Below are 26,931 nucleotides of genomic sequence, written 5' to 3'. Positions count from 1 at the left end.
TAGGAGCACTATAAGTTAAAGTGCTCTAAGAGCACAGGGTCATTTCTCAATAACCTAACCTGCTAATTGTTGTAAATAACATAAAGTCCATTTGCCACAACAAGGCTTTTGGATATATTTTTTCAGTCTACAGCAGTTCAAACTGCTGCAAAGGAGAATTTCTCTTATAAGAAATTTTCAACAAATAAAAAATCACAGGCTTTAATTTTTTGTCCTCCATTTTTGCATCAATGTTGATTACTATTAATATTAAGTTTTTTAGTAAGAAAAGGATGTATGATAGCAGGCTTACTGATTTGGGATGGACATTTCTTCTATTTAGGCCATCTACATTTGTGCTTAATCATTTATAAATGTATTAAAAATAAGATAATATGAGACAATTTCTTCTATGATCTATCTATATATTTCGAGATTCAACTTATAATGGGAAAAGAAGAAGAAGAAGAAAAATAGCTCAGACTGAAGATTTTCCTGTTTGTAGGGAGGTTTTATTCAAGAGAGAACAGTCTGTGACAAGATTTTACTCCAAAAAGACTTGAATCCTGTCACCCATCCTATCATTAAAATCGATCAATCTTTTCCCTCTTTCAAAGTTACCAGTACCACCAATCTCCTCAACTGCCTCATCTAACATGGCCTTCAGATTCATACCCCCTAAACCTGTAGAACAAAATAAAAAGCAGAAGAATTCCATCATAAAAAAAGAAGAAAGAAAAAAAAAAAAAAAAGACGGTAAAAATAGAAAGAAAAAGGAAAAAGGTTGACAAAGGATTGAAAAATAAGAAACGAAAAAAAATTATTACTTTAAGAGGGATTAGCTCATCTTAGTAGGTCTGACAGCTATTAAAACAAAAACTTAAGAGACATTACCATCAGACATTGCTAGGCCTGAACTACAGAAAAAAAGAAAGAAAAAGCACAAGAATTCCAAATTCAAAGTATCTGATTTCCCATCCACTTCTGGATTCGAGAAAAGAAGGAAAGAAATAAAGAAAAAGAAAAAGAAAAAGGCCAACAACCCATACAAGTGTCCCATTTGAGTGAGATCCAGACCATTCATTTGCAGCCCCGTCATGGATGTGTGGACTGATGAGCCAAGCATCTCCATTGAGCAATCTCAACCAACGTCTTAGTGGACTTATTCCTGATGCATATGAACCATTGGCTACGTATCTTCTTTAACCATCTGTTTGCAGGAAAATCAGATGACTATGATTGTCTAATGGGAATTTTTGCAGTAGTCCCTACCCATGGTTGGATATACAAAATGAATAGCCTGGATCAGTGAAATGTGGGTTGCATCTGTATAGATAATCAATGTATGTCCAAATAACTGTATATCTCCCCTTATCTTAATTGCCCGTTTGTTGAAATCAACCAAAAATTCATAGATAGTTTCTTGTTTAGAATTGAATACCTGGAATTACGTTCACAAATCCTTCTAAGAAACCAGCCTGTTAAAGCACAAATTGTAGCTTTTTAACCCATTGGGAACAAGTTTGTAACTGCATGCATACAAATGTAAATGTGCTTTCATCTGTTTATATGTTGTATGCAAGGACAGATGCATATGTATTCATGAATATGCATCATGCATATGCATGAACAAATGTAAGCACATACATGTCCATAGGAACTTTTAAAAGAATGCACATGTCTGAGAATGTACCACAAATGCACACATACATGAAGGCCTATGGGGGAGAGCGCATTTACGATGCGTGGGTGAATGCTATTCATGCAGAATATTCACAAGTCTCTTAGAGTATGGATGCCTGCAGGTGTGAATGTTGGCTGATATGCTGGTCACATATTTCTAATACAATGTACCATGCCTGCATGCCAATGTAGTGCATGTATGAATGAGATTATGCAGCAGATTGTAAAAGTAGGCGTGCATGTTTGTTCAGAATCTTCATGTCAGCTTAAGATATTACAATGCAAATGTATACCACAGTATGGAGCAGGAACGAATGTAATATGCATTGTATTTGCATTTGTCATTATTTATGTACGTGAGCATGCATGCCATCTGTTGTAAAATGGACAGTGGGAGCTTACAGGGATTCTGACATCAAGCTTCTCAAATCCATCCCTTCCCGTGATTTTCACTCTCAATGAGCGAGACCAGAACCCAGAGAAAGGATCCTTTGAACCGTCTGTGTTGGAGTCATCATACACATAAGGGGTTACCACTTCGACAACCGGATCCTGTGGATTTTCACCTTCTTCCTTCGATTCATCTTGAAATGCGGTCTGTGATGTATTAAGCAGATTGCTGGTTGTTGGTGAATAACCTGAGGTTTACAGGAAATGCAAGGAATAAGGATGGAATAAGAAGGTTATTTATTCCTTTGGAGCAGTGCTATCGCTACTCAAGAGAGTGGGATTGTAAATCCCACTCTCCCAACACGAGCCCATGTAGCATGTTTGTGCAACATCCAGGCTGTTCATCAGGTGAGCCCACTGTGCTGTGGCTAAAAAATAGGCTGTCTGATCATTAGGTGGGTCAGACGTATGAAAAATGGACATTTAGAAAAATTAACCAATGGTCCATATTCACCATACACGTGTGGTCTACCTGATGACTGGACCGGCCTGATTTTCAGGGGACAGCACATATACGCCGGGAATGGCCAGATGAATGACCTAGATCTGGCAGATACTTGGCACATCAGCATGAGCTGAGTCACGCTCTCATGAGTAGCCCTCACATTTCTCATTCACACGATAGTGCAGAAATAAGAACTATAGTTTCCACCTGTCTGAGAAGATGGCTGGTGGGAACTGGCAATATACCGCTTTTCTTCTTCATAATAGGCATTGAATCCTAAGATTTCCTTGATTTCTTCAAAAGATGGCAAGTTTCCAGGAGGAGGGAGACGTCCGCCTTTTATGGCAGTAAGTGCATCCTGCAAATATTTCCACAAGACTTTTACAAAATATTTCCAGCATAAGATGCTAAGGAATACCAATGCAGAGAACAAACACCAGCGGGATCCATAAAAGATATTTAATGGATCCACGAGTCAGAGTTAAAAGCATCATATTGGTAAAACCAAAGGACTTGTCTCAGCAGTCGTTTGGTAGAGATCTACCTGACTTTTGTGAAAGGTAACAAATTTTTTATTAAAGAGAATGCCAAAAAAGGCGAGATGCAACAACTAAAGCGCAGAAAACACCAGCTAACCCTTAAGGTCAAAGACTTTAATACAAGATACCCAATCAGTTACATCTAACTTCGCCCTCTTAAAGATGTCTACTACTGACCCGCTTTTGTTCCAAAAGATCGGATCATTCCTTTCCCCCTAGAGCCAGATTACAGCAAGCATAGCTAACCTTCATACCGTCGAAACTTTTCTCCCCTCCCCCATGCCAAGCAACGAATAGAGACCTTGAATGGAACCTGGCATCACCCATGACATTTTAAAGAAGCCAATAAAGGGCACCCCCCCCCCCCCCCCCCCCTGTTGAGCGAACACACAATTGATGAGCAAGTGGTTCACCAATTCTGCTTCCCTCAAACAAATGACAAGGCAGTTGGGTATCACCATACCTCCACACCAAGTTACAGCAAGCATAGGTAACCTCCACACAATCCCATCTTTTCTCTGATCTCTTGTAGTTGGAACATGATACCTCTAAATGCTTAAAAGGTTAGAAGTTTGATTAACACCACAATCATGAACCGCTTAATTCGGTTTCTACATTGCAGCACTTCACTGAAAATGTTAGGTCAAACATCTTGAAATAAAACTTTACACAGTCTAACATTAGACCAGTAAAAGAAAGTTTTCCACCTGCATTGCTCGAATGGACACCCCAATCAACGAAAGTGGATAGCTCACAATTTTAAACCCAATCTCCTCGAGTTCAATAGGGTTAAATATTGGAGTTTTCCCCCCACCTTCAAGCATGTTAGCCTACATAAGAAAACAAAATGCTTTAGTAGTTGTTTGGAAGTACTGATTTTTCATATGCTACTGCATTTTAAAAAAGGGCAAAAAGAGAGGCTATGCTCCGGCATTATGCGACATGCTAAGGAGTTCATTTCTATATCCAGCTTTCAAAGTCTTCAATATAGGTATTCATGAACAAAGCTAAAAGAAAATCAGATGCGGAAAGGAATGACTACTGTAGTTCCTCTAATTATAATATTACAAAATAAAACAGAGAAAATTTTCATAGAGTCACCATGTGTTCGATCATTCTAGAAACACACACTTAAATAAACCACAACCATCTTGTGTGTATGTACTCAAGCTACATACAATCATGTTAGAAGGCAATGCTGACTGAATTAACCTTATTAGATGCTTGCATGAAAAGTCTCAAGTATATGTTCCGCTTGAACCACAAGAAAAATAGCTACTGTTTGTTGTACTTCTACTCTTCATAGAATTTCCAAAAATCATGAAATGTAATTGTGTGGATACAATAGAGCTGTCAAACACAACCTAAATCAATTTAAATAATGGAAAGTTGATATTTACAAGTGATTAAGAAAGTGTGCTATGACTTCGTAAATTCAAAGGGCAATATGGCTGATAGGGCTTAGTAACATACTGATGTTACCAATCACTAATGTCTATCAATGCAATTTTCTTACATTCAAGACTAGTTGATATTATTGTGAGCATGTGACTATGAGGAGGTTGCATTGTGCATCAGCATGTTCCCTAACTGTTGTGCTATTTCATACCTTTTAGAAATATGGAATCATGAGCTTTGCTAAGCTTACGTGTGTGTGCAATAAAGTGCGCGCGCGCACGTGCTCATGGGATCATATTTCCAAGGCAAGGACATTTACCTGCTTTGACATTGCAGTGCCACCATCATAATTTAGAATGCAGTGTTGTGTTCATCAAAGCCCTGTCTTGAAGAAGGGTTTGTTAATGTGAGGGAATATTATCAAGGACTTAACTAACTGAGTTCACCAAAGGCAGTGAACCCAGCTTATAATAATTAGGATAGATATGAGAACTTCCAGTGTCTATAAATTTTTTTTTTTCTTTTTTGAACTAGTTTTCCAGTGTCTGTAATTAAAGCTTAAACTATGGGAAATGGTACATTGTATCCTATGATTCTGATAAATACACCTTGTTTGTTTACATCTCTGTTAGAACAGAAACAAGTGCACCATCCTACTACAAAATTTAGAAAAACAGGTATATTCATAAAGAGGGGTGGTAGATGTGAGTTCTGAAGTACAGAATTACTGAGTTTCAGAGGATATGGCACTTTCCATCACAAATAGAATGTCCCTGAGCATTTGAGAGTTAAAAGGAAAAAAGAAAAGAAAAGAAAGAAAGAAAGACACAGTTCCCTATCCATGAATTGAACTTTATGAATGCACATGTTCATCCTTCAGAGCTTTCTTAAAATGTTGCCATGTTATATGTGGAAAAGTGTACCATTTTTGGAAGCAGAGGAGAAATCTCACAGAAGGCCTTCATCTCTTCTTTTGAAGCAAGTGCATCAATGAAAAGAACATCAGCTCCAGCATCAGCAAATGCCCTTGCTCTCCAAAGCGATTCTTCTAAAGATACAGCTTGACGAGAGTCAGACCTTGCAATGATAACAATGTCAGAGCCACTCTCCTTCCGAGCATCAATGGCTGCTTTTATTCGCATCACAGCCTCCTCCCTGGAAACCACTTTTCTCCCTTGAGTATGGCCACAGGCTTTTGGGGATATCTTTATGACAAGTAGTACTAGTTAGCATGACAAGGCTTCAAACAAAACAAATGCATCATTGCTAAGAAATAGATGTAGTAAACCACTTGAATTTCCAATCACATAAAGAATTTCAACTTAAGTACAGGTGAAATATGCATCTCCCACATAAAATTTAAATAAATTTTTTTTTTAAAAAAAAAAAAAAACCGTTGAAAAGTTGTAGTGAAGAAAATTGAGCAATTCCACCTAGTTATCATGACAATGAAGCTTGTGAGGCTGGATATGGCAATATGACAACAAAGATGATGGAAAACGAAGCTAATAATCATGGAGGCTGTATACAAATCTCACCTAAGCAATCCGTGAAAAAACACCAAGAAAAGGGGACATCCTGTAGAGGGTTCTACACCATTCATGTTTGACATCAATCCTAGGTAGGGGCTGAAGGAGTGGTCGTCATCTTGGAAAGTATGGAAGGTTGGCCGAAACAATAATCCCAAGACATTGTGACTCGGGGCATATAAGAAGGTTTGGTGTAGTACCAATGCATAAACTCAAATAATGTAAGAGACCAATCAGCAAATTTAAATTAATTAATGAAAACTATAAATGTTACTACCATCATCCCAAATATCAAGATTTTAAAGGAAATCATGCATAGTTTAAGCCTAGGTTGCCAAGCATCATCCTACAAGACCATTAAACATGAGAAACTAGGATTTGATGGATATAGAAACATCCAAATAGCATAGGGTTAGGCCTATTTTAAAGGGGAAGGTCTAATACTACCTAGGGTTTATTAGATTTGGGTGCGGATGAAGCTAGGGTTAGGAAAGTTTGGGGAATTGAATAGAGGGGTTAAGGGATTTAGGTATTAGGAGATGAGAATTAGGGTTTTGGATGTAGGAAATTTAGGGATTTGGGCTAAATCGAAGTATTCAAAGATCTAGGGTTTGGGAATTTGGGAAAATTGGGAGATTTGAGAATTTTAGGGTTAGGGTTAGGGTTTGTTGGTAGGAATGAAGGGGTTTTGTTGTAAGGGTAGTGGAAGGCCAATGGGACAAAGGGTGAGACCGTACGGCCAGCCCTATGGGTTCACAGTGTGGCCGTACGGTCACACGTGTGGGCTAGGTAGGGTTGGTTTTTGGGTTTTTTATGGTTCAGCTTGTCGAGAAAGGTGTAAAGGAGGAGAATCGGAAGGTTGTTGATGGATTTTGGAGAAAGGAGGAAGAAGAAAAGAAGAAACTTGAAGAAATACCTCGATTGTTGATGAAGAGATGAATATGGGGATAGAAACTTCCGTTGATGAAGATAGGCGTTGCATCGATCTTCCTTCCAAATCACATGGAAGATATCCTCACATCACATGAAGATTAGAGAGAAAATAAGAGAGTTATCCTTCTTCTTTTTTTTCATGAACAAAACCAAGCATTAAGACTTTAGATACAACGATGAAGCCCGTCTCCTCCTTTGATACGTATGCAAAGGTGTACGTGATGCGATGTCCTCATCAAGGTTGGATTCATGAGTTTAGATACAACGATGAAGCCCAAAGGGCGATCGACATCCTCGATACTAGAAGGGTCGATGGTTCATAATTAAAGTTTCATTTCATAAAATGTGAGAAAGAGCAGATAGGATGAACAAAGAAGGTGACTTAGATTAGGGGGTTCAAAATCAGATTTCCAGCAAAATTCTTGCTTCGAGTTCAAATATAAGGATGCACAATACTTAACGACGAGGTGGTAATGGCAAAGGAAGTAGCAAAGGCAAAGGCATGGAAGGAGGTCTTGGACAACAAAGTTAAGGTGCCAGCATGACGGAAGGGCCATTCAGAAGAGGTTGCTGAAATTCTGTCCAGTTGGCAAGGAAGATTTGTTGGTGATCTTTGTGGACGATATCGCCAGGTGGGTTAACAAGAACTAGAAGTCAATTATCCCCACCGACATGAAGAAATTGGATTGGAAATCAGTATTACTGCTCATGCATATGCATCAGAGGTGGAGAGCAATGTTGTCATAATCGCTATCGTATCGTAAATCGTAAAGGGATCTGAATCGTATCGTATCGTAAATTGTATCGTAAATCGTAAGATTTTTTCAGATTTTCATAAAACATGTCACAAAAAAATATATAATTTGTATATATATAAATTTTTTTTATTTTTATTTTTTTAAAAAAAACACATCAATCATCCATTTTGTCATGAATATGCAAAAAACAAAAAGGATGTATGATGTAAATATCATCATGTCATAATCAAGTTAAAAAAAATAACCCATTTTTCCATCTCATGTACATGTAAGTTTTTTATATGATTCAAAAATAAATAAATAAATAAATAAAAACATTTTCCCCATCCCCACACAAACATAGAAGATTATAAATTGATTAAAAATAAGAAAATTGGTGAAAATTTGAAATAAATGAGAGGACACCTGAAAAAAAAAAAATCTATTTAGGCCCACATAAACTCCGAATCTCACCACTATCTCTAAAAAGAAAAAGAAAAAAAAAAGAAGTGGTATTATAATGTATGTGGGGACATGCATAAGTTTTAAACACAAAAGCCCTAAAAAAGAATTGCAAAAAACTGAAAATAAATCGAAATATTCTATTTTTCTTTTCCGAAAAAACCCATATTTTCATCAAGATATGAAAGAAATGAAACAAAGAGGAATAACTGAATATTTTACATGTATTCTTATCTATTTTAACGTAGAAATCGAATGCAACAAGTGGCGTTTGATTTCGTTGAGTGACGAAAAACATATGTTGATTTCTTTCTCTAGGTTTCCTATGATGGCCCATAAGCTCCAAAAGTCTCCAAAATCTCTCAAAAGTTGCAAAATATATGTTTTTCTAATGAGGGTAGTGCCTAAATATGTTTTAAAATAGAAATCCCTAAAAAGAATTGCAAATTTTTTTATTTTTTATTTTTTATTTTTTTAAATCAAAATTTTGACCAGACACTGCTGGTTTTGCGAGTGAAATATCGAATTGTACGATTCAATATGAATCGTATAATTCATGATTTAATCGCACGATTCAGATCTAAATTGTACGACTCACTTCAAAATGCGATTTGATTGTACAATTCATATCGTATGGTCATATGATACAATACGTAAGATTCATCTCGTGAATCGTACGATAATCACAACACTAGTGGAGAGTGTTATGTGTATTTCAAAAATACGAAGAAAAGAGTTTGGAAAAGTAAAAAACCAACATTGGTTGGTTTTGTCTTTTGTGAAACCTTTAGTTCCACATCGGATAGAATGGGGTGATGTAAATTGGTTTGTAAACCCTGTCTTCTATAGATTATTGTGAAATGTGCTAAGCTCTACTCAAGCCCGTATGCATGTGCAAGCCTGGCTCGATGGGGAAAACTAGCTCGAAAACCTTTAATTAGGCATGTGCGCCCGTGCACACCCCCGTTTACTTTGCACGCAAGGGGGGGTGGATTAGGGTCTCAATGGGCTTGGTTTTGCACAGATTTACAACTTCCTTTTTATTCCTTTTGTTTTTATCATAACGTGCCTCTTAACTCATGGTGCATCTCAAATGTCGCGTCAGTTATTTCTCTCAACGGGTCTTTTCACCACGAGGCTAATCATGTTTTATAAAAAGAGGCTTAGGGTTAAGGTTTTTTCAATTACAAAAATCAAAATTCCCTCTCCAATTTTTGTTATATCCTCCCTTACTGGTTTTTCTTTTTGAGGAATAATGAAGGTCGTGTTGATGTTGTGTTGGTGTTGGGATTTGAACAGCCTGTGCACGTCGTATATATGCATCTGCTAGGGCGTTGTATCCTGGAAGATAGCGTGTCGACGATAACATGTAGACGACCTTCTGCACAAGTTCAACACACTGATGGGAGCAAACTATCTCAAATATAGCAACTATGTACGCGCTTTAACCCAACGGTGAATCATATCTTCAGCAATTGAACAATCGCTGCATTCCCAGATCTCCATTACAAGTGTGGAGTTCCATTAAATCTGCTTCATTAAATTCATATTTTTCCGTTTCCATTTCTTGAAATTTCAACAATTTTGAGATAACTGTGCCCCATGGCCTTGGGAAATTCGAGTGAGAAGTTTATTTGCCCTGATGTTTTTGACGACCAACACTTTAAGAGGCACAAGCAAAAAATTATTCTACTTTACCACCCTTAAAGTTGCATATGTCATCGATCAACCTCAACCGTCAAGTCTTCTTGAACGATAGTTATTGGTGGTTTGTCAAAAATGCGATGAAGACGATTATTTCTGCAAGAACTATATCTTAAGTATTATGTTGAACCAATTATATGACCTTTATCGTGACTATGAAACATCTAATGAAATCTAGATGAAAAGAAATACAAGAACGAAGAAGCGGGTGTAAAAAAATACGTCGTGAGTCGATACTTCAAGTTTCAAATAGTTGACGACAAATTAGTGGTGTAGCAAACAAATGAATTTAATCTCATAGCCCATGACATTATGTTCGCAGGAATAAAATTAGATGAACTCTTCCAAGTAATTTCCATTATTGAAAAACAATTGCCTACTTGGAAAGATTTCAAAAACTCTCCTTGATATAAAACCAATGAGCTAATGATGGAGCAACTGATTGAATGTCTTCGGACCGACTCCAAGATAGATTAGAAGATTTAAAAAGAAAAAAGAAAAAAAGAAAAAGAAAAAAGAAGATGATGTATCTAAGGTCTTGATAATCAATGAAAAACATAACCAACACCAACACAAAGGAAAACCCAAACCTAATGACCTGAAGCTGAACCAAAATCAGTTAAAAAAAAAAAAAAAACACAAACCCAAACCTAAGACTAAGAATTAGAAAAATGGCTACCAGGATAAATTATCTACTTGCTATATGCGTACTTGTAGGGTATGCATCTCATATCAAAGCTTATAGATTCCTAGATACTAGTGAAAATATCATTATTGAAGCTAGAGATGCAGAGTTTTATGAAAATGACTTTCCCTATAAACTAAAGAGCAGTGGAGGTCAATCCAGTAGGGGTTCCTCATTTATATATATAGATGAACCTTCATGCTCTCACCATAAAGACTTAGCTGATCCCGAGTCTGAACCTGAGATTAGGAGAAGTAAACGACCAATGATTGACAAGGACTTTGGTCCCGATTTTCAAGCGTTTTTAGCTCAATTAAAAGGCGACCCTAGCATGAAACTAGAATGATATTAATGCACGGGCATTTCACACCGGGCTCAAGTGGGGTAGCCCGTGGGATGTGGGGACATGCTTGGGGTGGGTGACCCATGTGATTTGGGGCCCACGGGGGAGGTCTCGTGTTTGAAACTCTTCACCGGGAGTGATTAATGCAGGGGCATTTCACACTGGGCTTGAGTGGGGTAGCACGTGGGATGCGGGGACACACTCAGGGTGGGCGGCCCATGTGATTTGGGGCCCACGAGCCCACGAGGGGGGTTCGGCTGAGATCCTAACCCATGAGATGTGGGGCCTGGGCTATGAGATAAAGAGATTAATTCGTCACACTCTAACAGTTCAAGATTTTAGAGCAAGTGGTTAATTGTCCTGCATCAAATTGGTATCAAAGCTTAGGGTTTTCATAGGGGAATGCATTGCATGTTTAGGGTTTAGTCTATTCACATCTATTTTGCATCAAGTTTCATCATATAGGGCTATTTAGGACCCATCATTCACAACATGGACTGCTAAATTTTCTGTTGTCAGAAAATCCCCAATTTTCATGGCTGAATTTTCTGTTAATGAATTATTTGGGCAGTAATGTTGCTTAAATTTTAGTAGCATTGTATAGTTTCCCTCATATAGTCCTATAGGATCATTTAGTCCCATTTAGACACATACAGTTGTATTAGAAGGTCTTTGAGTTGAGTGAGTAGTTGAATGCCCACACGTACTGGTCGTGGTTTTGGCTTGCACCTTATACTAAACATGGAGCAATTGCAAGAGTCAATGAACAATATAACCCGGTAGTTTGAGTCTTTGGGTAGGCGCTTGGAACAACGTATTGACCAACGCTTTGAATAACTTAATGTGTGCGTTATCCAGCTAGAGACTTCCGCTCGGGCAAACCCCACCATTGGGGAAGATGCCCAATCTCAGGCAGGTGGTCAGGAGGATAGATAAAGGAATGCAAGTGGCCAAGGAATTGGTTATGTGCGCGCACTCGTGCACCTACCCCGCGAAGGGCATCATGATCACTATGACCCAGATACACGACTCCTCCAGGGAGTTAGAGTAGAGGCCCCTACGTTTGATGGCTACTTAGACCCTAAAGCTTTTCTAGATTGGTTGGCGGATATGGACCATTATTTTGAGTGGTATGACATGTCGGATGCTCGTCGAGTCCGATTTGCCAAGATAGAACTTCTAAGCCACGCAAAGAGGTTTTGAGCTACTGTGGAGTGAAAGAAAGAAAGGTCGAGGGAGCCCCCAATAGTTCATTGAGGAGAAATGAAATAAACTCTTTTAAGAAAAAGTACCTCCCTTTCTCCTATCACTTGAGGTTGGTTGAAGAACGGCAGTCTCTTCGACAAGGTTTCATGAGTGTGACTAAATACATTGAGAAGTTCGAAGAGTACTTGACCCGGTGTGAAGTTGATGAGGATCCCGTACTCACTCTTGTTCGATTTAAGACAGGCCTCCGTTCTGATATTAGAAGAGAGTTGCTCGCCAAAGACATATACACTCTTGAACAGATGCATCAAGTAGTGTTGGAGGTTGAACAATACCTCAAAACACCTGTGGAAAGTTGGTTTGAGTCTCGTGATTCTGGCGCTGAGGCCAACCCTTTTGGGGCTAAGCCTGGCACTGGATATCAATACAAGTCTTCCAATAGTTTTCAACCTAGGCCCAAGGATGATAAGGGTAAAGGAGTTGTCTGGTCTAGCTCGCGTAAAAGTGATGCGACTAGGTGTTTTAGATGTTAGGGGTTTGGTCACTTTGCCCACCGATGTGGCACGAGAGAAGGCACCAAGGTGTTCCTTATTGATGGGCAAGTAGAAGTAGTGCACCCAGAAAGTGACGGTGAGGAGGAAGAATATAAGCCAGCAGAAACCCCTAGTGATGAGGAAGAGAGCGCAAGAGTCTGCGACCTTTGCAGTTGTGCGTCACGCCTTTACACAAGCAAAGAATATCGACGATTAGCGACGCAACACAACCCTTTATACTCACGCAAAATGTGGTGATAAGAGCTGCAAAATGATCGTGGATAGTGATAATTGTACCAACGTGGTATCAACTAGCATTGTGAGCCGTTTGGGCTTGAAGCTTGAAGCCCATCCTCAACCCTATAGAGTGTCTTGGGTTGATGAAACTTCCAGTCCAGTCTCGCACAGTTGTCTTGTTCCTATTTAGTTTGGATCATATAAAGCCACACTTTGGTGTGATGTTGTTCCTAGGAAGCCTATTGATCTTGTCCCTATGTCCCTGTCCCATAGGTCATCAGAGTCTACAGAGTCCTTTGCACATCACATTCATTCATTGCATCAAGAAATCAGGCGAAAGATTAATACTAGTAATGAACATTACAAATTTTCTGCAGACCAACATAAACGATTTAAGGAATTCAATGTAGGGGACCGTGATGGTTCGCATCAGGCCAGAGTGGTACCCTCAGGAAGCCGTTCATAAATTACATGCGTGTAGCGCTGGACCATTCAAAATTATAAAACGAAACAGTCTCAATGCGTATGTGGTAGATCTTCTACCTTCCATGGGAATTAGTTCCACATTCAATGTGGATGATCTAGTTGCATTTCAGGGGACCACTGATACATTGTCCAATCTTGCATCGAACCATCCTGATTCCCCAGACCTTTCCCTTGATTCATGGCCTCTTCTCGACCCATCTTCCCAGTCTCTACCTCCCATACCTATTCTTCCCGCACCCAGAGAGAAGATAGAGGATAGTCTAGACCATTAGATAGTATTGATGTTGGACGACGGATTTCAAAAGTTCATGGTCAAGTGGAAGTCACTCCCAACTTTAGACAATGCGTGACTCACTGAGGAGGAGCTTCAGAGACTTGATCCTGACATCTTGGAGCAGTTCAGGAGTTTTGTTTCGCCAATAGCGAAATCTTCACAGCCGAGGAGAGTTGATGGGACATCATGCGCACGCGCACGCCCCCCACCCTACGCACGTATTCAAGGAGGAGGAAGGCCCCACTATCGATCTGGATCGACGACGACATCTATGGAGGACCTCCTAATTAGGGGGCTATGCTATGGAGCATTGGAGTGGACCCGATCATCATGTGGATTCCACCATTGGATCTCATGATCGTGGCCCACTACCCTAGATGATTTAGGATTTTGAGTTTTGGTTATTATCGTTATTAGAAACATCATGAACGGTTTTGATTGCGTTGATTAGTTGTTATTTTTGTTACTTCGTCTCTAAGTAATAGTGTGCGCATATGGTGTGGCTTTTGGGGTTTAGGGTTTTCTTATAAATAGGCAACCCCATGTAGGTTTTTTTCAGTGAAGTTTATGAATAAAATTCTGTGTTTTTTCTTTTCTATTCCTCGGAGTTGAAGAAGTTAATTGGGTGCGAAACCCTCCATTCCTCGAAGGGCTAACTATCGTGGTGCGAAGCCACAACCATCTCAAATCGTCCCCACTTCCTACACCCCACATCCATCATCTCCCACAGCCTTCCCATCTTCAGATTTATCTTTTCTTTGCACCTAAATTCTCCTCTACAACAGATTTTCAAATTCTTGCCCACTAGGGGGGCCGAAACTTCAGCGGAGCACCACGCACACACCGGACCCCGGATCGACGTGAAACTTGGCGTGAGGGTGGACCTCCCCTAGCCGACCAACCCCTAGCTAGCCATTTCCAGTTTCGTAGGCCCCACACACGTGCAAACAGAAACCCACGCACGTGCGTTTGGGCTGGGCTACTATCCACACGTGTGGATTGTCTCAAGTTATTCTCACTCTCCTATTTCACTCCTCTCTCACCTTAAATCCCTAACCCTAACCCTAGATAATCCCAAATTCCAAGTTTTTCCAACTTTTGCAAACTCTAAACTTTCCCCGAATTGAAACATGATGAATCTCTTGAATTAGGGAACAATCCTTTGCAAGAGTGGATGAATCTTACACTCCTTTGGGCATTGTTTGGTTTATAATTTTATTTGATCCAGCCCTAAACGTGTGTAGGCTTGGACTCTCGTAGATTCCCCTTATTGAATGTTTGATCGTACGTGGGACGTGGAATTTTGTGATTGTTTAAAATTGGTATGATCTAAAGCTTGAAATCTTGCATGTCATATTTAATTTCATGTCCTGCATCAAATTGGTATCAGAGTGGGAGGTCTCGTGTTCGAGACTCCTCACCGGGGGTGATTAATGCAGGGGCATTTCACACCAGGCTCGAGTGGGGTAGCCCGTGGGATGCGGGGACACACTCAGGGTGGATGACCCATGTGATTTGGGGCCCACGGGGGAGGTCTTGTGTTCGAGACTCCTCACCGAGGGTGACTAATGCTGGGGCATTTCACACCGGGCTCGAGTGGGGTAGCCCGTGGGATGCGGGAACACACTCGGCTTGGGCAGCTCATGTGTTTTGGGGCTCACAAGCCTAGGAAGGGGGTTCGGCTAAAGTCCTAACCGATGAGATGTAGGGCCTGAGCTATGAGATAAAGTGATTAATTCGCCATACTCTAACGGTACGAGCTTTTAGAACAAGTAGTTAATTGTCCTGCATAAGATATACCGGTGAAGTATGCTAGTATTATTGGTAGTCTGGCCTATGCCATGAATTGCACTAGTCCGGATATTGCCTTTGCAATTAGAAAACTGAGTAGATTTTCTAGTAATCCGAATAACATACATTGGGATGATATACATCGGATCTTAATGTATTTTAAAAGGACTTGGGATCTTGGTCTTCATTACCAAAGATTCCCAGTTGTAGTAGAAGGATATAGCGATGCTAATTGGAATTCAAGGTGAGATGGTTGTATCTTCACCATGGCGGGCAGAGCTGTTTCATGGAAATCTTTAAAAAAAAAAACTTTTATAGCTCATTCCACAATGGAATCTAGACTGGTTGCTTTGGCAGTAGCTGGTGAAGTGACAGAATGGATAAAAAAACACTATTAATTGATATATCTTTCTAGGTGAAATGGGTACTGCCTATGTCCATTCACTGTGATAGCCTAGCTACCATATGGATAGCTAATAACAAGAGTTATAATAGAAAGTCCAAACAAGTCCATTTGAAACATGGTTATGTGAGGCAACTATTAAAATTAAAAAATTGTGTAATAATTCAGGACTTTATTAGATTCAATGTGAATATTGTAGATTCTTTAACCAAAGCTCTAGTTAGAGAAAAAGTTTGGAAAACATCGAGGGACACGTGACGTAGGACAATTAACCACTTGCTCCAAAAGCTCAAACTGATAGAGCGTGGCGAATTAATCCTTTTACCTCATAGCTTAGGCCTCACATCGCATGGGTTAGGACCTCAGCCAAACCCCTCTCGTGGGCCCCAGATCACATGAGTACTGCTCAAGGTGTCCCATATCCGTTACGATACGGCCTTATCGGCCGATACGTAATGGTAATGGCCGACACCGTTACTCAATACGGGCATCTGCTTAATCTGATAATATATATATATATATATATATATATATATATATATATATATATATATATACCTTTTTCTTCTTTCTTTTCTTCTCCTCCTTCTTCCTCTTCTTCTTCTTCTCAGACTGCTGCGGCTGCGGCCGCAACGCGGATTCTTCTTCTTCTTCTTCTCTCTCTCTCTCTCTCTCTCTCTCTCTCTCTCTCTTCTTTCCCTCTTTTCTTTTTGGTTTCCATATCTCTTCTTTTTCATTTCGGTATCGAAAACGGAATGGACTGCGTGGCTTTAAATTTTTATTTTTTTATGTGTTCTACGGTGCACGCTGAACAGTGCACTTGCACCGTTTTGTTACGTGGGTCCTCTGTAATATTTATTTTCCATCTAACCTGTTAATTGGGTCACACTGATGTGGATGAAGGGAAAACACACATGTCATCTTGATCTAAAACTTTTGTAACCCCCAATAAATTTTTAATGGTGGACGTTTAATTATTGTTTTTTCTTATGGTGCGGTCCACCTGAGCTTTGGATCTGCCTCATTTTTGGGCTCATGCCCTAAAATTATTTGGCAAAATTGATGGACGGTGTGGATATAACACATTCATCACGGTGAGGCCCAAAAAACTTTGACACTTGTGTGCTACACTTCACAATCCAAGTCCTGCCTAATTCGGGCCTTTAAAAAATTGTACACGGGACATGTATTAACTTAATATTTACTAATTAAATTATGAACAATAGTTGCTAACTCATAATGCCAAAATCAAATTGTTTGAATAGTTTTAATTGTTAATTTGTGGACGCTTATTTTTTAAAATAGGGCCTTTTGATTTTTTTCATGATTCACTATCCAATAAATGTCCACCAATTCATAAGTGGGATAATGCCAATAAATTGCATGAATTTGAGGTTGATTTGGGGCATGGATTGGTCCTCCAAGTCAGCCCCAAATTGGCAACGCCATCTACTTGAATTTAATTTCATTTTTTTAAATAACTATTGGGAGAAATGATATTAAATTGTTAAGTATATAAATTATATATTTAGAAAATTAAATATATGAATTTTATAGTCAAATTCAGGTTATCTGGTTCATAAATTCATCAGACAGTCCGATACAACTTCTCACCAAAGCGTAGACCGTTACACCACCATAAACATGTTTCAATTTATAAATGAATGCATATTTGGAATGCTTAGAATATTTCGGATTTAATCCATATTTTTTCATATTTTTTGGGCAAAAAAAAAAAAAAATGTACCGTTACTGGTCATTATGCCCCTATATCACCGTTACACCCTCGTATCCATATCGGTATCGAAGAGAACCATTACGCCAACCGATACCGATACAGGATACCTTAGTATCGCCTCACACGGGTCGCCCACCCCAAGTGTGCCCCTGCATCCCACAAGCAACCCCACTCGAGCCCGGTGTGAAAATGCCCCTGCATTAATCACCCCCGGTGAGGAGTCTCAAACACGAGACCTCCCACTCTGATACCAATTTGATATAGGACAATTAACTACTTGCTCCAAAAGCTCGAACTGATAGAGCGTGGCAAATTAATCCCTTTATCTCATAGCTCAGGCCTCACATCGCATGGGTTAGGACCTCGGTCGAACCCCCATCGTGGGCCCCAAATCACATGGGTACCGCCTCACACGGGTCGCCCACCCCGAGTGTGCCCCTGCATCCCACAGGCAACCCCACTCGAGCCCGATATGAAAATGCCCCTGCATTTAAGACGGGACTCAGCAATAGAAAATTGAATTACTGGAAATGGTAAACCTATGGATTAGAGATCCCAATAATTAGGTTTAATTGAAAAATAAGTTTCCAAATGGTTCTTTGGTTGAATACCATTATATGTTTAGGAGAAATTATTTCTCTATGTCCCTCTCTATGGTGTTAGCAATGCCAATCTCTGTAACGTATTAAGGTTAGGCGAATCCTTTAATGAGTTTATAGCCTTGTTTTAAGGTAGGGTGACGAATATTATAGAGACACCCTTAATGAACTCACCTATATGAGTGTGGAAATGAGGCTGCTTCCTATGAGAATTTAGTTAATTCTCTAGAGCTTTCATGAAACCGGGATAATGCATATGGTTGTAATGTGCAGCTCAAAACACGTTGGAAAACACTTAAAACTACTGTGTTTCGTGTACAGTCTACTTTAAAAGAAATGTAGTTTAAAACCTAGTTCACCAATTTCTTATAGTCCAAAGACAATTTCACTAAATGAGGTTCAAGACAATATGTCACCATCATTTATGTACAGTAACTCTTATTTTTTTTCCCAATTTTGTATTATTTAAAGTGGGGGATTGTCACATGTATTTAAAAAATACAAAGAAAAGAGTTTAGAAAAGCAAAAAAGCAACATTGTTTGGTTTTGTCTTTTGTGAAACCTATAGTCCCACATCGAATAGAATAAGGTGTTGTAAATTGGTTTATAGACCTTTGTGCTTTATAGACTCTTGTGAAATGTGCTAAGCTATGCCCGAGCCCGTATGCGCACGCAATCCTGGCCTAGTGGGGAAAATTGGCCTGCAAACCTTTAACTGGGCGTGCATGCACACTCCCATACACTTGCGCTCAGGAAGGGGGTGGATTCGGGCCCCAATTGGCTTGGGCAGGCCTCTTCAAGTTGAGTCTTGGTGAGCTTAATTTTGCTCAGATATACAACTTCCTTTGTATTCCTTCTATTTTTATCGTGACCATTGGATGTGGCCCACTTAATAAAGCCGTTTTTATCGCGTGAAATGTGCCTCTTAACTCACAGCACATTTCAAATATCACGTTAGTTTTTCTCTCAACAAGTCTTTTTGCAACGAGACTAATCGTGTTTTATAAAAACGTAGCTTATGATTTTTTCAATTGCAGAAAATCAAAATCGCTTCTCTCATTTTTGCTATCTCCTCCCTTGTTGGTTTTCCTTTTTGGGGCATAAAGAAGGTTGGGTTGCTATTGGAATTTATAAGGCTTATGTGCGTTGTGTATATCCATTTGTTAGAGCGTTGTATCTTGAGAGATAGTGTGTCAATGACCTTCTGCACCAATTCAGCACACAAAAGCACGAACTATCTCAAATATAGCGACTACGTACGTGCCTCGACCCAGCGGCGAATTATAATCTTCATCGGTTGAACAACCGTTGCAATCCCAGATCTCCCTTACATGTGTGGAGTTCCATTAAATTTGTTTTATTAAATTCATATTTTCTCGATTTCATTGCTTGAAATTTCAACAATTTTGAGATAATTGTGCCCCATGGCTTCGGAAAATTCAAGTAAGAAGTTTGTTCACCGAGAAGTTTTTGACGGCCAACACTTTAAGAGGTGGAAGCAAAAGTTATTCTACCTTACCATCCTTAAAGTTGCATATGTCATCAATCAACCATGATTGACGTGTCTTTTCGAACCAAAGTTATCAATGGTTCATCAAAAATAGGATGGAGGAGACGATTATTTGTGCAAGAATTATATTCTAAGTGTCATGTTGAACCAACTATATGACCTTGACTGCAACTATGAAATATCTATTAAAATTTAGAAGTCACTAGAAAAAAAAAGTACATGACCAAAGAAGAGGGTGTAAAAAATACACCGTGAGTCGACATTTCAAGTTACAGACGGTTGACGACAAATCAATGGTGCAACAGGCAAATGAGTTCAATGTCATAACCCACAAGATTATGTTTGGGGGAATAAAATTAGATGAACTCTTCTAAGTGACTACCATTATTGAAAAACTATCACCTTGGAAAGATTTATCCCTACGCCATAAAACCAAATTGCTAATGATGGAGCAACTAATTATACATCTCGCAATCAAGGAATAAGCAAGACTCCAAGATTGATTAGAAGATACAAAAAGATGATGTATAAGGTCTTGATGATCCATGAAACTCATAACCAGAACCAAAATAACGGAAAATACAAAGGTCTTCATGAAACTCTGCTTCTCTAGATTCAATAAGATATTTTCGCTAATATCTAAAAATCTATAAACTTTGTTAAAAGATGCATACCCTATAGGTACACACATAGCAACCGGATGATTTATCCTGGTCGCCATTTTTTTGGTCCTTAGTCTTGGGTTCGGGTTTCTTTATTAATTGATTTTGGTTTGGCTTTAGGCTATTGGGTTTAGGTTATCCTTTATGTTGATTCTGGTGATGTTTATCATTGATCATTAAGACCATGTATACGTCATCTTTTTTATCTTCTAATATATTTTAGAGTCTCCCTAATTCCAAAGCATACAATTAGTTGCTCCATCTTAACTATTTGGTTTTATGCCGAATGGAGTTTTTTGATATCTTTCCAAGTAGGCGGTAGTTTTTCAATAATGGCAACTATTTGGAAGAGTTCATCTAATTTTATTCTCTTAGATATAATCTCATGAGCTATGAGATTTAACTCATTTGCCTATTGCATTAATGATTTGTCGTCAATCATCTAAAAGTTGAAGTATCGACTCACGGCATATTTTTTCACACTCACCTCTTCAGTCATGTACTCTTTTGTAATGCCTTATATCTTTCAATAGATGTTTCATAGTCGCAGTAAATGTCATATAGTTGGTTCAATATGACACTTATGATATAGTTCTTACACAAATAATAGTCTTCATCCTATTTTTTACGAACAACCGACAACTCTTGTTTGGAAGATAAGGTGGTCGTGGTTGATCGATGACATGCAATTTTAAGGGTGGTAAGGTAGAATAATTTTTGCTTCCACCTCTTAAAGTGCTAGCCATCAAAAACTTTTGGGCGAACAGACTTCTCACTCGAATTTCCCAAGGCTATGAGGCATAATTATCCCAAAGTTGTTGAAATTTCAAACAATGGAAATAGGAAAATACAAATTTAATGAAGCATATTTAATGGAACTCCCACTTGTAAAGGAGATAGGAATGCAGCAATTGTTCAACCAATGAATATTCTGATTCGTTGTAAGGTTAAGAAGCATACATAGTCGCTATCTTTGAGATAGTTTGCGCCCCTCGATATGTTGAATTGGTATAGAAGGTCGTCGACACGCTATCTTCAAGGATACAACGCCCCAACAGATGGATATACGCAACATACACAAGCTGTATAAATCCCAACACCAACACGACAACAACATTACCTTCTTTATGCCTAAAAGAGGAAAACCAGCAAGGGAGGAGATATCAAAAACAGGAGAGGGAATTTTGATTTTCTGTAATTGAAAAAACTATAACCCTAAGCTCCATTTTTATAAAACATGATTAGTCTCATTGTGAAAAGACCCATTCAGAGAAAATCTACGTGGCGTTTGAGATGCGTTGCGAGTTAAGAGGCATGTTTCACACGATGGAAATGACTTTATTAAGTGAGCCACATTCAACAGTCACGATAAGAACAAAAGGAATAAAAAGAAAGTAGACCTGGGTAAAACCAAGCTCATCAAGACTCAACTTAAAGAGGTACATCCAAGTCAATCGAGGCTAGAATCCCGCGAGTATATGGAGGTGTGCATGGATGCACATGCCCTGTTAAAGGTTTCTAGGCCAATTTTCCTCATTTGGGCCAAGCTTGTGCGAACATACGAGCTTAGGTATAGCTTAACACATTTCATAAGAGTCTATAGAGGACAAAGGTTTATAAACTAATTTACAACACCTTATTATATTCGAACGAATGACTAAAAGTTTCATAAAAGACAAAACAAAGCAATGCTATTTTTTGCTTTTCCAAACTCTTTTATATATTTTTTTAAATACACATAACAATCCCCCTATTTATTCCAAACAATACAAAATTGGGCAAAAAGAAGAGCCATTGTGAATAAATGACGATGACATGTTATCTTAAACCTCACTTAGTGATTGCCTTTAGACTACAAGAAATTAGTGAACTAGGTCTTGAATTAGATTTCTTTTAAAGTAGATTGTACACGAAACACACACAGTAGTTTAAGTGTTTTCCAAGGTGTTTAGAGCTGCACATTACGGCCATGTGCATTACCTCAATTTCATGAGCGCTCTAGAGAATTAGCCAAATTTTCATAGAAGCTGCCTCACTTCCACACTCATATAGGTGAGTTCATCAATGGTGTCTCTGTAACATCCATTACCCCATCTTAAAACAAGGTCATGAACTCATTAAGGGATTCACCCAACCTTAATTGTTACAGAGATTTGAAATTGCTAACACCATAAAGAGGGACTCGTAGAAATAATTTCTCCTAAACATGTAATGTTGTTCAACCAAAGAATCACGTGTAAACTTGTTTTCCCATTGAATCTAATTCTTGGGATCTTTAGTCCTTAGGTTAGGTTACCATTTCCAGTAATTCATTTTCCTATTAGCTTGAGTCTCGTCGCTCTTGATGTTTTCCAGACTTTATCTCTAACTAGAGCTTTAGTTAAAGAATCCGCAATATTCACATTGGATCTAATAAAGTCCTAAGTTATTACACAATTTTAGAATGAATAGGGTAATGCTGCATATAATTGAAGAATTATAGAGGGCATGGCACAATGTAATCCTCCCTATGGATGAGCTTGCAGCATGGCATTTGGTCATAATGGCAATATCATGGAATATATGGTGTGAGTGGAATAGGCGTTGCTTCCAAGGTAAGCTTTAGAGTTGGGAGGAGATGGTGTGGTTACAAAAAGGAAATGTGGTCGAGTGGGTTTATGGGATTTAAGAATGTTAATGTTGGTGTAGTAGAATCCCTACTCGTATTGTAAATTTTTTTGTGGGGTGTATTCTTTTCCGGTTTTGTGGTAGCTTTTAATATACATTTTTTGTTATCCTTCAATATATATATATGTGTGTGTGTGTGTGTGTGTGTGTGTGTGTGTGTGTGTGTGTGTGAAGCATTATTGCAGAAACAGAACAAGCACCTGGTCTTCAAGAATAATCCCAGCAAAACCAGCTTTAATAAACCCTTTGACAGTTCTCTTGACATTCATATGATTTCCATATCCGTTGTCTCCATCTCCAATAACGGGAATGGATACAGCTTGTGTGATCTGATATCCTTGATTTATCATTTCCCCATAGGAAATGAGGCCAACATCTGGTAATCCCAGCTGAGCAGCTGAAACTGAAAATCCTGAGAGGAAGGAAGAACTATCGTCAGCATCTTTGGAGTTTGATCTGAATAAAAACAAGATTGGAAAGGGTCTGGTGGAGATAATATCCATGACTCACTTTGTTCTTTCATGGTTCATGCAGAACATAAAAGAAACACTTTTGAGGCTGCTCATAACAACATTGTTCAACAGAAGGCTTTGCATATATTTGGTGACATGGATGACACAATTTCCCCTTTTCTTTTTAAATTAAACGCGGAAGGCACAACATTTCCTTTTCTTCAACTTGTAGAATAAAACTTCAAATTGACATCGTCCTTTGGTTGATGGCAATGGAATATCCTTTTTCAATAGTACAGAAGTTGTCGGGAAAACACACTTCAAGGATCTTGCCGTGGAGATCTTCCAAGATTGTCATCAATCATTAGAATTGCCATATCTCAAAAGGTACCACTCTTTTTCCCTAGTTCGTTAGCATTTCCATATTGCTGCGGAGAGTAGATTGGATAAAGTCTCTTGTTCTCTCTTCTCTACTTCCTGTTGTTGTTGTTGTTGTTGTTGTTGTTGTTATATCTTATCGTATTGTATAGTTACTATTGTATTCAAGTGTTCTGAGTAAGGACTGCCAATGTAATCATACAACATATATAAACAAGAAGCTACTCTTAGGGAACATGTTTTTTTTTAATCTCTAGAACTCTTTCTTCTCTTATAACAGTACTGACCTATTTACCATACCTTGATGAGCTGAAGGCACCATGGAGGGATTGGGTGAAGCTTAACTTTTATGGAAGTGGCAAGCCATCATTGCTTTTATTGGAACAACCCAACCAGTATGAATAAGTGGAGGTTTTCTCACCCTTCATAATAGAGTTGAGTTCATTGCAAGCTCTACGGATTTAACATTTCTGATCGAAGGACATCAGATTCTGATTGATTTCTCAGTACTATGGTGCTTCTTCCCAATTTTTTCCAGGAAAAGAAATGCTCTCCTGTAAATTATAATGGTTCGAAAGATATCCATATCCAACATGAGGCAAACCAGAAAGCAAACAAAGCTTGTGACAATTGGAAGCATGGTTTAAATCCCAGTTCCAGATGTGACTTGTTCCATAATCAAGTCAACTAAGATGCCTGAACTGGGTCTTAAAAAATAAAAACAGGCAGGGTCAGGATGAAACCAACTCGGCTAGTTCAAGATCAAAACTGAATCGACTCACTTTCACTCCATGTTTATTACCATACTTGGAAACACTTGTAAATCTGATACAAAATGGATAGCATTCCCCAGTTTTAAATCTTCCTTCCCTGCTGTGCTCAAATCTTCTCAACCCACTTCCAACCCATCTAATGAATCCAAGATGCCAACTACAAATAAATTAGCAAATTTCGGCAAATAAAGAACCCAGATCTTTGATCCAACAAGGGAACTATGGCGAATTTAAGAGAAAGGAATTCATCTATTTGAGTTGCACAATTTGGACTTTGGAGAAAACACAAATTGACTTATGGAGAGTGTGAATCGATTGGATTTACTCAATTAGGAGCATGTATTTTAACAAAAAAAATTTGTCAACTGCATGTCAATGTTATCGAGGTCAAAACCATAAATAAAGCCAAGTGGTTTATGCCACAAATGCAATGAATTCCATTAACAGACTGTAAAAAGAAACTGATGCATAACAAAGGATCATTTCCCACATGGGCAAGAACCTGCATTAGTTTGGGCTTTGAAAGGAGAGCATGTCAGATTGACCACATTAACAAACCCAATTTGCAACAAGTTACAAGTATCAATCCTCAAAGAACATAGCAAATATGGTCATATGCCAAAAAAAAAAGAAAAAAAAAAAAGAAAAAGAAATTGACAAAGAAGAAAAAGTAAAAAACAGCCTCCGACTAAACACCACACCATTGAAATAAACAAATACAAAAAACACAACTACAACCCCAAAGGGATACTGAGGCAGACAATCTACAAGACTACACAAATTGTAGCCTGTGGGCCCCTCAGCCATACATGTTCATCTAGTCAATGCAATTTCCACGCTGAGGGCTACCCAGCTAGTCCTACTCCACCAGATGAATGGTTTTGACCAGCAAGTGTAAGCCGGAGGACTACAAATTTGGGTAGCCTGCAGACTACAATTATTCTCCTTCGCCTCTCCTTCTTCTTATTCTCCTTCGCCTCTCCTTCTTCTTCCCTTCTCATCATCATGATCATCTACATGATGATGATGATTAAAGATGAGAACTGATGATCCAGTGATCTACTTAAAGCAACATAAGTAAACAGTTCTCCAAGCTGCATTGGAAAAACTGGACAGTCTGCTCGACAAATCTGGGCTGTCCACAGGTAAAGCATACATTTCATGGCTACCATGCAAAAGTCACACTGATAGTGATAACATTCTAACCATCCCATCAATTGCCTATAAAATGGACAACAAAGAAAAATAGGCTTAGTCAAGAATTCGAGCCATCTAATTGTTGGGACCCATCATGTGTTGCTTATGGTTCTTAAGAATCACTTTCATCAGACGATCCTAACCATCCACCTATAGCTTGCAAAATTGATGGTTATAGAAAGGAAGGCCAACTGCTGGATGAATCAGATTGTATGATCCATGTGATTTCCACACTGTAGCCCATGAAATGTATGCTGAACCTAATAAACAGTCCGGATAGATCAATTGGACTATTCAAATTTCTGATCATTATAATTTATGATGGTATGAGACTCTCAATCATTTGTAGGATATTGATTTCAGTGTTTGAATCATCTGAGTAGTGTGATGTCTCCAAGGTAGCCCATGAAGTAGTTGACGGACCTAATGGACGGTGCAGATCGATGAACAGGACAGTCCAAGTGTCCCAATGCAGGTAGGAGCACCATCAGTGCTCTGAGAGCACAGGATCATTTCTCATTGTATGTACTGTCTACTTAGCGTGCATGAAAGAAAGATCACTGAGGCATTTAAACAAACACATACCGCTCGTGAAGCAGAACTTGAATCCTGCTCTCTCCACAAGCTTGGCGCTGAGAGCGTCAAAGCAAGCGGGCCCCTGATAAATGCCCGGCGACTCTAGAATCTTCCGAAGCGCCTTCGCAGGAGAATCGGCGGTGACGGGATCTGTCTCTCCAATGCAAGCAATGGGTTTCGGAACCGATCTTCCACAACCCCGGCTGCTGCTGCTGCTCGGCTCTTGTCTTAAAAGGTTAGGAGTTAAAACCAGCCGCTGGAAGTAGGGCCCAGCTCTGGAACTTGCAAATGGAAGCGTTGGTAGTGATGGACAGTTTCGATAGTGGGTGGTAGATAGGAATGGGGTGAGAGATGGAGAGATGATGTAGTCTTGGGCGCTGGTATAGATTGCAAGCCTCATGGTGGTTATGTACAGAATAGATGGTTGCTTTTTCTCTCGAGCTTCGGCACGAGAATTTATACTTGCCTGCAAAACCGACACGTATCGGCAATATCGGCCGATAAGCGCCGATACCCGCGAGTATCTTGAAATTGTATACGTGGCATTCAATTAATTCAATTT

At 39.0% G+C, this 26,931-nt stretch overlaps 1 protein-coding gene across 2 annotated transcripts; it reads right to left on the bottom strand.

Moving 5' to 3' along the window:
• Window positions 1–375: 375 nt before the first annotated feature.
• On the bottom strand, window positions 376–26,931 carry LOC131246335 (uncharacterized). 2 transcript variants are annotated; one of them, XM_058246347.1, is made up of 8 exons: window positions 26,379–26,928; window positions 23,194–23,405; window positions 5,418–5,699; window positions 3,804–3,926; window positions 2,765–2,915; window positions 2,065–2,300; window positions 1,421–1,457; window positions 376–663 (listed from the first exon to the last, which is right to left on the bottom strand). In XM_058246347.1, exons 1-8 carry the CDS (start codon window positions 26,767–26,769, stop codon window positions 524–526), a joined length of 1,572 nt encoding a protein of 523 aa, XP_058102330.1. In that variant the 5' UTR covers window positions 26,770–26,928; the 3' UTR covers window positions 376–523. The 2 variants fall into 2 exon arrangements, with proteins under 2 accessions (XP_058102330.1, XP_058102331.1); XM_058246348.1 differs by lacking the exon at window positions 1,421–1,457 and having other exon boundaries at window positions 444–663; window positions 26,379–26,931.

Source organism: Magnolia sinica, chromosome 5 (assembly GCF_029962835.1).
Source record: "Magnolia sinica isolate HGM2019 chromosome 5, MsV1, whole genome shotgun sequence".
NCBI classification, from domain to species: Eukaryota; Viridiplantae; Streptophyta; class Magnoliopsida; order Magnoliales; family Magnoliaceae; genus Magnolia; species Magnolia sinica.
Note: the sequence above shows the minus strand (reverse complement) of the source record. Positions and strands in the feature narration are given on the sequence as shown.